General features: G+C 56.6%; 1 protein-coding gene across 3 annotated transcripts in view; it reads left to right on the plus strand.

Moving 5' to 3' along the window:
- Positions 1-9,722, plus strand: part of Gnb5 (G protein subunit beta 5) — a 21,265-nt gene extending 11,543 nt beyond the window's left edge. For all 3 annotated transcript variants that reach the window (XM_004639049.2, XM_023724090.1, XM_023724091.1), the window contains exons 3-12: positions 194-330; positions 1,634-1,675; positions 2,143-2,219; positions 4,204-4,336; positions 5,386-5,529; positions 7,014-7,105; positions 7,845-7,893; positions 8,039-8,135; positions 8,508-8,674; positions 9,346-9,722. In XM_004639049.2, coding sequence (XP_004639106.1) covers positions 194-330; positions 1,634-1,675; positions 2,143-2,219; positions 4,204-4,336; positions 5,386-5,529; positions 7,014-7,105; positions 7,845-7,893; positions 8,039-8,135; positions 8,508-8,674; positions 9,346-9,357 — 950 coding nt within the window. In that variant the 3' untranslated portion in view covers positions 9,358-9,722. The remainder of the gene's footprint in view (positions 1-193; positions 331-1,633; positions 1,676-2,142; positions 2,220-4,203; positions 4,337-5,385; positions 5,530-7,013; positions 7,106-7,844; positions 7,894-8,038; positions 8,136-8,507; positions 8,675-9,345) is intronic.
- The last annotated feature ends 958 nt before the right edge of the window (positions 9,723-10,680 follow it).

Consider the following 10,680-nt stretch of genomic DNA (forward strand, 5'->3'; position numbering starts at 1 on the left):
ACTGTGTCGTCGATCGCACTGTGTCCATAAAGAAGTCCTTTGGAAAACATAGTGTCTTAAATCTTAAGTGTGTGTAGTGAAAGCATGACAGACCGACTGCACAACACCCGTGGCCTCTGAGGGCCTTTGTCCCTCTTGCACGTGTGTGCCAAGCCAGGCCCTTGGCACAGGGCTGACTGACCTTGTTCCCCAGTGCGCCAGGTGGCGGAGCGAGTGGAGGCGCTGGGCCAGTTCGTCATGAAGACCAGGCGGACCCTCAAGGGCCACGGGAACAAGGTGCTGTGCATGGACTGGTGCCGGGACAAGAGGCGGATCGTGAGCTCCTCCCAGGTAGTTACACAGTGCGCGTGGGACAGGTAGTTCCAGGGGAGGGACGGTGGACAAAGGGGATCTGTCCAGCTGGGTGACTTTGCCTGTGCCCCAGAGGACATGTCTCAGCTTGAGTGATTCTCTTGCTCTTCACCGATTTGGGAGACTTAGAGTCTGGAGAGGCTGGAACAGTGTGGATTGGATTTGACTTTTGTAAACTGAGCCAAACCATTTTTTCCTGAGTGGGTGGCAAGGCATCCTGTGACAGTGAGCCCCTTTTCACAAGTTTCTCCATGTGCCCACTCAGTGGCACACACAGGAACCGTTTCTCTAAACTTGGGCACACGCAATGAAGATTCCCATGTCGTTCTTTCAGTTTGACTTTCTCAGTTCTTTCAGCGCTGGACCAGGGGTGTAGCTCAGTGGCGTGGGACTGCCTGGCTTCCTCGAGGTCCTAAGCTTCCCAGTACAAAAACAAAACAAAATTTTTACAGTGTAAAAAACAGATTTGAAGTGAGTTTAGAACACATAGTTGTCCACCTGCTCTACAGTTCTCATAGCTCACACCCTGCAGGTACGCTGTCCATCACATTGGCCAACTCAAATGTGTTAAAGAAACACTGGAAGATAGAACCAGAAGTTTTACTCCAGCTGCTGTGTTCCAGCCATCACCATTGCGGAACACTTACTTTTACAAAGTGGTCAGCAAGGTGTCCCGGTAGCTGCCCAGCTCACCTGACTGGATTTCCTACGCTGCAGAAGGCTCCTGCTAGCTGGGCTGAGGAAAGCACCCTGCACGCTGCTCTGCTGTGGAGGGGGAGGAGGGGTGCAAGGGACGGGAGAGGACCTGGACTTGGCCTTGCCGCCCTTTCCCTTGGAGAGTGAAGCTGTCAGAGCAAGTTGTGGGGCCCTAGTGTGCAGGTCAGCGCTGCATGGGGTCCAGGAACCCCCGGTGTGTGGCGCCCCCACCCAAGGAAACTGGCAAGTGCGGCCCTGGCCTGAGGGGCTTCCCTCCTCTAGGGGTGACGGTGGTCTCCCCCCACCCAGGACGCAGTGAGCAGTGGGCCAGCCCTGCACAGTCCCAGGCCTAGAATGGCGGTCCGAGAGGGCGCGGGAGGGCTGGGCAAGGTAGGAGAGGTTCCCGAGGCCCATGGGGTCCGGGCCCATCGTTTTCCTGCCAGGAGTGGGTGGTGGCCACGTCCTGGTTTGGTTGGTCGGGGCACAGAGAGCACATGGGCGCCCCGCTTCCGAGGAGCCAGGCTGGGCGCTCGCCCCTCCCTCATGGGCAGGTTGGGGGCTGAGCCCTGCGCTGTTCTCCCCACAGGACGGGAAGGTGATCGTGTGGGATTCCTTCACCACCAACAAGGTGAGCGGCGCGTCCCCACGCGTGTGCACAGCACAGCGGGCTGCCGGGTGGAGCCCGCGCACGCGCACGAGCAGCCAGGGCGGAGCAGGGTCTGGCGAGGAGAGCGGGTCACATCACAGCGCCTTCGCGCGGCCACATTCACTGGCTCAGGGAGGACTGGCCCAAGCCCAGGGACAGGACCCCGCCACAGCTGCGCAGTGCTGCCCATGGCTCCAGATGCTGGGGTGCAGCGGAGCCACTGGGTCGGGAGCAGACATCAGGAGGGAAGACACGGGGACCCGTGGCTCTCTAGAGCCATGCCCACAGAGCAGTCAGTGCCCATGAGCTCAGGGATAAGATGGCTGAGATTTTAGCCCGAGCTCGTTGGTGAAGGATGGGAGGCCAAGCCCCAGCCGCCCCGGCCCTGAGCCCCAGCCGTGCACGTGTGACCTGCCGCTGCCGGTTGCTCACTCTATGCTGTGTTGCAGGAGCACGCGGTGACCATGCCCTGCACCTGGGTGATGGCCTGCGCCTACGCCCCGTCTGGATGCGCCATTGCCTGCGGGTAAGCGCCCAGCCACCCTGTGCTTGTCATATAGATGAACCTGCGATTGTTACTTACTAGGGTTGCAGTATGTGAAACCCTGCCCTGGACGGCCTCGGCGGAGGCCCAGAGCTCCTTCACGAGTGTTCTTGCAGACTAGCAGGCTGTGAGGCACACCTGCCCCTTGCGCTGTCAGAGCTGCTGGGAACCCAGGTCAGCACACCTGGGAAGCAGGCTGTGAAGTGTCTCAGATACCTCCACATTTTCTTACCTTTGATCTGGTGACTCCATGTGTATGAACTAGTGTGAAAGGATGACCCAAAATATACAAAAGCCATGCAAGCAATGATATTTACTGTAGCATTTTTTAGAAAAAAGTAAAAAGTGATGCATTCATTAAAAAGAAATACTGATAAATTGTGCTATATGGATCAAATGGAATATTACACAGACTTAAAAAGGGAAACTTAATTACAGTAAGTGGAAAAAAATCAAGGTTAGTAGTAAGGGCACCTGGTCTCTTCTGGAGCTTGGTTTTACAGGCTTGGTGGCAGCAAGGACTGAAACATACAGAATTCCCTGACCTGAAGTAAACAAGTCCGGGATTGTGCAGTGTCTCTCCAGCGGTGTCTCGGCTGTTGGGTGTAGTACAGAGGTGTACTGTGGTCGGGGCAGCAGTGGTCAGGATGACAGGACAGTGAGAACTGTCTCAGAAAACAGAAGGAGGAAACGCACACCACCAGGTCCTGGGCTCGGGCTTCAGGAGGGTGTGCCAGGCAGGTTGCTCCGCGCAGGCCTTCCAGCGCAGATGCCTCCCTCAGCTCCCAGAGTGGAGCTGTGACTATCCCACCCTGACCCTCGTAAGTGGAACCTGGGGAGAGCCCACAAGGACAGGCAGCAGGGCAGACAGGACAGTGTGAGGGGGCTCAGCGCCTCCTGGTGGTGGCTGCCAAGGTCCCTCTGTGTCCCTGGCCTTGCACATGGAGGTGGTCTGTTCCTGTGCTGGCCACCTTGTGGGTGTGACAAGAACCAAAGCATACGAAGTGTGAAGTGTGGAGAGACTGGTGTGGTGGCACGTGCCTGTGATTCCAACACTAGTGAGGCTGAGACAGGAGGACGCCCCAAGGAAGATCCCGGATCCGCCTCGACGATGTAGCAAGACTTTGTCTTGAAAAACCGAAACTAAAATATGAAGGAGGATGACGAAAGCAGAGATGCTAAACTGAGAAATCCTGACTCTTTTGGGTAGAAGCCTCCGTACTTCCTGGGCCCGCCCGAGCACTAAGAGCTGCTCCATGGCTTCCAGGCAGGGAGTGTGACACGACCCTGCTGCCCTGGGACACCCGGCTCCATCCCACAGGCACGGGTGCGAGGACATTGTGTCACATGACCTTGGCATGTGGAACAGGTGTGTGAACACGTGGCCATCAGGCGTGCCCTGCCCAGGCCTCAGGCTCACTGTGTCTGCACAAATGTCCTAGTCTGACGTCGGGTTTCAGACACAGGACACTCAGTCTGTCCTTGACAGCCTTACAAAATGTGGCAGGAAAAAACTGTGGCAGATCCAGGGACAGACTGTGAACAGGGGCATGAAATCTCCTACAATGCACACAAAAATAGGCAGAGCGTGTGTCAAGGGTGGAAAGTTCTTCCAGTGGCCGCTGAACTGAGGTAGGGCTGGGTCCCAAGGACAGCGCGGACACTGGCCTATTTGAGGACACAGCGGGGCTTTGTGAAGTTCCTCACGTGTGCTCAGTACAAGAGTTTGAGATTCTCCTCCACAAGCCTGACAAAGTGGCTGTGAGTCTAGGACAAAAGCCTTTGGCTGCTCGGATCTTTATTGGATTTTTCAGTTGTTGTTGTAGTGTATAGTGTAGGTTTGGGAATCTTCGGTGTGAAATTCAGGGGGCGGGGATTCCCGGTTAGGGGGTGTGCCAAGGCCAGGGTGCAGGCGGTGGTGCCCCAGACCGCACATCCACCTGACCCACAGTGGCTCTGTCTCCAGGGGCCTGGATAACAAGTGCTCTGTGTACCCGCTGACCTTTGACAAGAACGAGAACATGGCAGCCAAGAAGAAGTCGGTGGCCATGCACACCAACTACCTGTCGGCCTGCAGCTTCACCAACTCCGACATGCAGGTACAACAGCCGGCGTAGAGGCCATGGGTGCTCCGTGCCGCCCTGGTCCTCCACTGGCTTGGCAGGGTCCCCTGGGTGGGGAGCAGGTGGGAGCAGAGCTCAGAGCCAAGCGTCCTCCTCTCCCTATCCCCGATCTGCCAGGCGCCGTTCTAACCAGCACAGCACAGTGCTTCAGTGGGAAGCACTGAGCAGGGGACAGTGACCTGGCTGACGTTGGGCTCCATGTTCTGCAGCACGTGTAGAAGCCCAGAGGCCTCTGCCCACACCTGTCCCGCAGTCCCTCTCCGCTGCTTGGCCCTGGGGTGCCACACTGGGCCTGTCAGCTCAGGCTGCCCCTCGGGTTGGGGCCGCCCCCCTGGGTCTCAGTGCTCCGCACGCCAACCCAGTCAGGCAGCCTCTACTCCCCTTCAGACAGGCACGCAGTAGCCAGACAGGGGTGCACACCTGTTGTCCCACCTACTCAGGAGGCTGAGGCAGGAGGATACAGGTTAGAGTTGGAGCAACTTAGCAAAACCTTGTCTTAAAATATGTTTTAAGAGAGCTGGGAGGGCCGGCCAAACAGCTCAGCGGATTAAAGTGCCTGCTTAGGTAGACACAGGGGCCAGAATTTGATCCCCAGCATACTGTGTTGGCCCTGCCCCCTGGGTGCACCAAGACAGCAGTTGAGACTGGGTGTGCACCTGTAATCCCAGCTCCTGGGAGGCTGAACACAGGCAGATCACTATGCGTCAGATCTTCGTTGTGAGACCATGTAGATTCTTACTAAAATACAATAAGTAAATAAAATAAAGGAGCCGGGGGTGTAGCTCAGTGGCAAAGCCCTTGCTCAGTTTACAGGAGGCCCTGGTTTCAAATTCCAGTCTCCTCAGAAGGAAACGAAACAAAAAGATGAGAAGGGTAAGCAGGGAAGCAGAGAGAGCCTGTTCACAGACGACCCCTGGTGCCTCCTGCACCAGGTGCCAGCCCGTGGGGGAGCCAGGTGCAGGACATGCAAATGGAGCCTGCTGGGACCCGGGCCTCTGAGCCGTCCCTGTCCTTCCCTGCGGCAGATCCTGACGGCCAGCGGCGATGGCACCTGCGCTCTGTGGGACGTGGAGAGCGGGCAGCTGCTGCAGAGCTTCCATGGGCATGGGGCCGACGTGCTGTGCCTGGACCTGGCGCCCTCGGAGACCGGGAACACCTTCGTGTCCGGGGTAATGGCGGGCCCATCTGTGGGGGCACCCCGAGTGTCCTCCGCTCCCCGTACTCCCTTCAGGCCCCAGGTCCCTGTTTCACTCTACCCGTGACACAGCGGTCTGCAGAGGAACCTACAGTGTCCTGTCCCAAGGCTTGGCAGCTCCCCAGGGTGTGACTTGAATACACAGCGAGGCTGAAACGTTTAGAAGTTAGCACAGCAAGAGCCACCTTGCCCGAGGCCCCCCCGGTCCTAAAGACCCGCAGCACATCTAAGGACACACAGGAGCAAGGACTCCAGAGCCACTGCCGCAGGTGACAAGGACAACAGGAGGAGTGTGTTCACAGCTGTGTATCCTTTAGCAATTTTTTTTAATGTGAACATTCACCATATTTTTTTGTCACCCCTTGCACCTGACACCTGAAGACAGAGCCCATGTCAGAGCAGGAGGTGTGGCGCAGGGGCCGGTGCTGAGGCAGAGGGGGCACTGAGGGGTCACCAGACAGCTCAGCAGACTAAAGTGCCTGCTTAGGCAGACATAGGGGCCGGGGTTCAGTCCCTGGCCTGCCGTGCTGGCCCACCCCCAGGGCGTGCTGAGATGGCCATGGTGGTGCACGCCCATAATCCCAGCACTTGGGAGGCTGCAAACAGGAGAAGCACTATGGGTTCAATCTGTGCAGTGAGACCCTATAGACCCTATACTACATACAAAAAAAAGGTGGCACTGATGTCCCAATGTCCCGCCCCACCCCTGCTGGCTACTTACTGCCACTGCCCCGGGCCCAGGACAGAGTAGGCACAGGTTCATCCTGAGCCAGCAAGAAATCAGGGTGCCTTTGCCCCAGCTTCTGTTGCCCAGCTCTGAGTTTCCTGTCTTTAATTTGACCCTGTGCCAGCAGGGCTCAGCGACCCTGAGATGCTGCCACAGTGAGTGCAAGTGTTGACAGCGAGCAGATGGTAGCGAGAGTCAGTGGGCAGCGAGGCAGGCCAGAGCCAGGTGGCCCCTTCATGGCGGGGGTACCAACTCAGCGTGCACCGAGACTCGAAAGTCCTGCATCTCCTCGTCCCTATGCTCAGTAAAAGTGCCAAATGCTGTGTCTCTCATGGTCATCCCGTGACACTGTCAGCTACCTGGGGCCTCACTTCTCCCATCTACTGCTGAGAGTTTGCACTTCGCTAGTGAACTTGCTGGTAGATCAAGCTGCAGGAATTCATCAAAATGCTCTCAGAGTCCACTAAAACACTGAGATCCCTTCCTGTGTCAGAGACACTCAGTCTCAGTGGCAACTCAGTGCTCATAGCCAGGGCTGAAAGGGGAGGGTTAAGGAAGGGGCACTAAAAGTTCAGGCCCAGAAACCTGTGACAGAGAAGAAATTGTTTCCCCAAGGGGCTTCCCAGGGTCCAGGGGTCAGGAGAGCATCGTTCCGAGGAAGTACATTGGATCCAGGCCCTATGTATAGGCCACCCCCACAGCAGCCATAACCAGAGTGATCTCATTTGCAGGGCTGTGACAAGAAGGCCATGGTATGGGACATGCGTTCTGGCCAGTGCGTGCAGGCCTTCGAGACTCACGAGTCAGACATCAACAGCGTCCGGTCAGTGAGTGGGGTGGACACAGTGCTCCTCTGTCCTATGGAGGTGCTGGGGCACAGGCCAAGTAGGGTACCCATCCTTAGACTCGGCTTCCCTGCTGGGAGAGGGCTCCTTGGCAACAAGGGCTAGCAGTGACTGAGCCCTCGGGTAGTTTTAACTGTGTTGTTTTAGGGACCATTGATACCATCCCAAAGTCAAGTCAGTCTTTCTCTTTCATTCAACAAAGACCTGTGCAGAGTTTCTGTGCCAGGCATTGTTCTCAGGACTGGGGACACAGAGGTAGCCAAGAGAGACCAGGGCTCCACCTCCTACGAGAGACAAATGACATAAAATACAGGGAACAAATGCAGTTTTACATACATCACTACCAGGTGACAATGCGATAGAAGAACCTGAGCGGGAAAGACCCAGCTCTGCTGTCCCAGGGCATGAGGCCTGGAGGGGCGCAGAGAGTGGAGGTCAGAGCTGTGCACATTGATCCCGGGGCTATGTTGGGTCTACTTGTGGAACTCAGGGTGCATACCAATGTAGACAGCTGCGCAGGGCTCTGCAGGGCAGTTCTTCTGCTCATGGCCATCCCACTTCCTTATCCTTGGCCTCAGATCCAGGCCCAGAGCAAGGTGGGAACACACCGGCCACCCATCGTCACTATCGCCTGTGACCCAGAGGAAGGTTAGAGGGGCCCCCAAGGTACCTGGGTGATGGGTAGGAGCCCCCTGACATCCTCTTCACCTCCTGCAGGTACTACCCCAGTGGGGACGCCTTCGCCTCAGGCTCAGACGATGCCACAGTGAGTGCCTGAGCTCCCACCAGGGATTTGTCCTGGGCAAAAGCCATGTGCCACCTTCATTTTATTTTTCAGAAAATAACTTTTTTCTAATTTTAGTGCTACAGTCTGTTCAGGGAAGAAAACTTGTCTGTCTCCTTGTACCCAGTGTCGCCTCTATGACCTTCGGGCAGACAGGGAGGTGGCCATCTACTCCAAGGAGAGCATTATCTTCGGAGCGTCCAGCGTGGACTTCTCCCTCAGCGGTAAGGCCTCCCTCGGAGAGCTGCCCGCATGGCCCTGTCCTGCAAGGCCAGAGTGTGACAGCCTCCTGGCCGGCCACATCTGCCCCAGAGCACCAGGCTCTGCCTTCCAGGGCCTAAGAATGCTCTGTGCTTTCTCAGCACTTCATGTGTGCACAGACATCTGGGGACACACATGTGCATGTAGGCCCTTAAAGTCTGGCTGTGCCACGTGACACTAGTGATTCATTCCCGGGCCTGGCAATGCCTGAGTGCCCTCTGAAGTCCCAGAAGTGGGCACAGGGTCCATAGACTGCATTAGTGAGTGAGTGAGCAGGTCATGAGAGGAAGCAGCTTGGGAAGGAGTGGCCCCGTAATGGTGTCCCCCACTTCAAGGTCGCCTGCTGTTTGCCGGCTACAATGACTACACCATCAATGTGTGGGACGTGCTCAAGGGCACACGAGTCTCCATCCTGTTTGGACACGAGAACCGAGTCAGCACCCTGCGCGTGTCTCCTGACGGCACAGCCTTCTGCTCAGGGTCCTGGGACCACACCCTTCGGGTAAGGAGCCATGCTTCTTTTTCCTTGCAGGTGAAAGCAAAGGGACAGTGCCCTGGGCAGAGAGGGCCCTATCCACTGAGTGTAGGACCCTAAATGTCCTGGCCCAGGACACCAGGGCTGGTGACAGTCCCATCCTGTTTCCTGCCATACTTGCTGGCCCTATGGTGTCAGCATTGTAGGCCCCTTGGCGATTGCAGGCTGCCCTGGGATGTTCCGCCAAACTGGTGTGGCCCCGTGGGTTCCACGATGCACCAAGGTGGGCATTTTGTGGAGCAGAACCCAGGGCGCTGCCCAGCTCAGTGTGGATAATCAGGGCTCAGCCCAGGACACAGAGGGGCTGGCAGACTGCTCCAGCCAGCGGGTGGGGCTGGGCCTTTCTGTGAAGGAGCATCTCCAGATCCCGGGCTGGGGTGAGGGGCAGAGTGGCACTGCCATGTGGGTGTCTCCACTGAAGGGTGGCTTGATGTGTGGTTCTACAATAAAGAGGTGCATGGACTGTGAGCTCCTGTGCCAGAGTCCCTGCTTGTGTGTGTGCGTGTCCTCTTTAGTGAAGCAGGCGAGTCCTGCTTGTGCCCATGCGCCTTCTCAGCTGGGGAGCTGTGCTGTGCTCTCAGAGCTCCGCCTTGCAGGCCAGGACCGAGCACTGAACAGCTCCTGCTCCTGTCTTCCAGGTCTGGGCTTAGCGCTCCCTCGAGATACAGCAGACGGGGCAGCAAGTGACGGCTCTGCCAGGACCCGGTTGGGATGAGCTCAGGTTCCCTGCAGTCTGCCTGAGGATGCCTTTCCAGGGTCAGTGTCAGAGCCACTGCCCAGTCACACGTCAGGGCACCATGCCAACACCTTTAACTTCAGTATTGCTCACGTTGGACCCTTGAAGTTTGTCCGTTGCTAAGATTCTTCTGACTTTATTAGTCCAGTCCCTGTTCCTCGCGAATCTGGCACTTAGGATATCCCGTGCAGGTTCTGGCCCATGGGGTGCCCGTGGGAGCCCTAGGAGAAGTAGATCCCAGTTCTGAATGTAAGCAGACAGCATCACTTTTAAAAACATGTTCTGGGGCCGGGGAGACGGCTCAGTGGAATAAGCGCTTCCCTGGCAAGCGCAAGGACCTGAGTTCAATCCCTGGTTCTGAGAAAAAAAAAAAAAATGTTCTGTCGGGCAAGTCTGCCTTTTCAGCTAGCTGCTCCACTGTCTTTGCCTGATAAACACTGTCTGTGTGCACTGTTAAAGATGAGGGAGAAGCAGGCATGGGATGCACAGGGCCTTTGGCTTGTGTCACAGGACAGCCACTTCAGGGACACAGTGCAGCCACTTGTAGCACATGCTGCAGAGAACAAACCCAGCATCACAGCCGATTAGAGAAGTGGTGGTGGCCCACGCCTTCGGTTCCAGAGCTCGGGAGGCTGAGGCAGACAGATTGTGGGAAGTTTGAGACAACCCTGGGCTACAGAATGGACTGTATCTCAAAAACCCAACACAGCAGATTAAAGCGCCTGCTTAGGCAGTCGCCGGGGCCAGGAGTTTGATCCCTGGGCCTGCTGTGTCAGCCCTGCCCCTGGGGTGCGCTGTGAGGGTGATTGAGACTGGGCATGGTGGCGCACACTGGTAATCCCAGCACTTGGGTCTGTAAACAGGAGGATCACTATGAGTTCGATCTACGCAATGAGACTCTGTAGACCCTGTAGACCCCGGCCTGAGTTCAATCCCCGGTTCAAATACAAAAAAAAAAAAAAAAAAAAGAGTAATAATAATTAAAATCAATGAGCGCTGATGAGTAGTAGTAGCACAAACGAGTCAGCAGCTTGTGTCTGGGTCAGCTGTCCTTGTATGACCGAGCTGCCCACTGTGATCATGTCTACCGGGCAGTTCTGCTGGGCAGGCCTCAAACAGTAATGTCAGCTGGGCGAGAGGTGCATCCCTATAATCCTAGCACTCGGGAGGCTGAGGCAGGAGGATCGTTGTGAATTCGAGACCAGCCTGGGCTACAAAGTGAGCTCAAAGCCAGCCT

The sequence above is a fragment of the Octodon degus genome, unplaced genomic scaffold, assembly GCF_000260255.1.
Source record: "Octodon degus isolate 3935 unplaced genomic scaffold, OctDeg1.0 scaffold00105, whole genome shotgun sequence".
In the NCBI taxonomy this organism is placed as follows: domain Eukaryota; kingdom Metazoa; phylum Chordata; class Mammalia; order Rodentia; family Octodontidae; genus Octodon; species Octodon degus.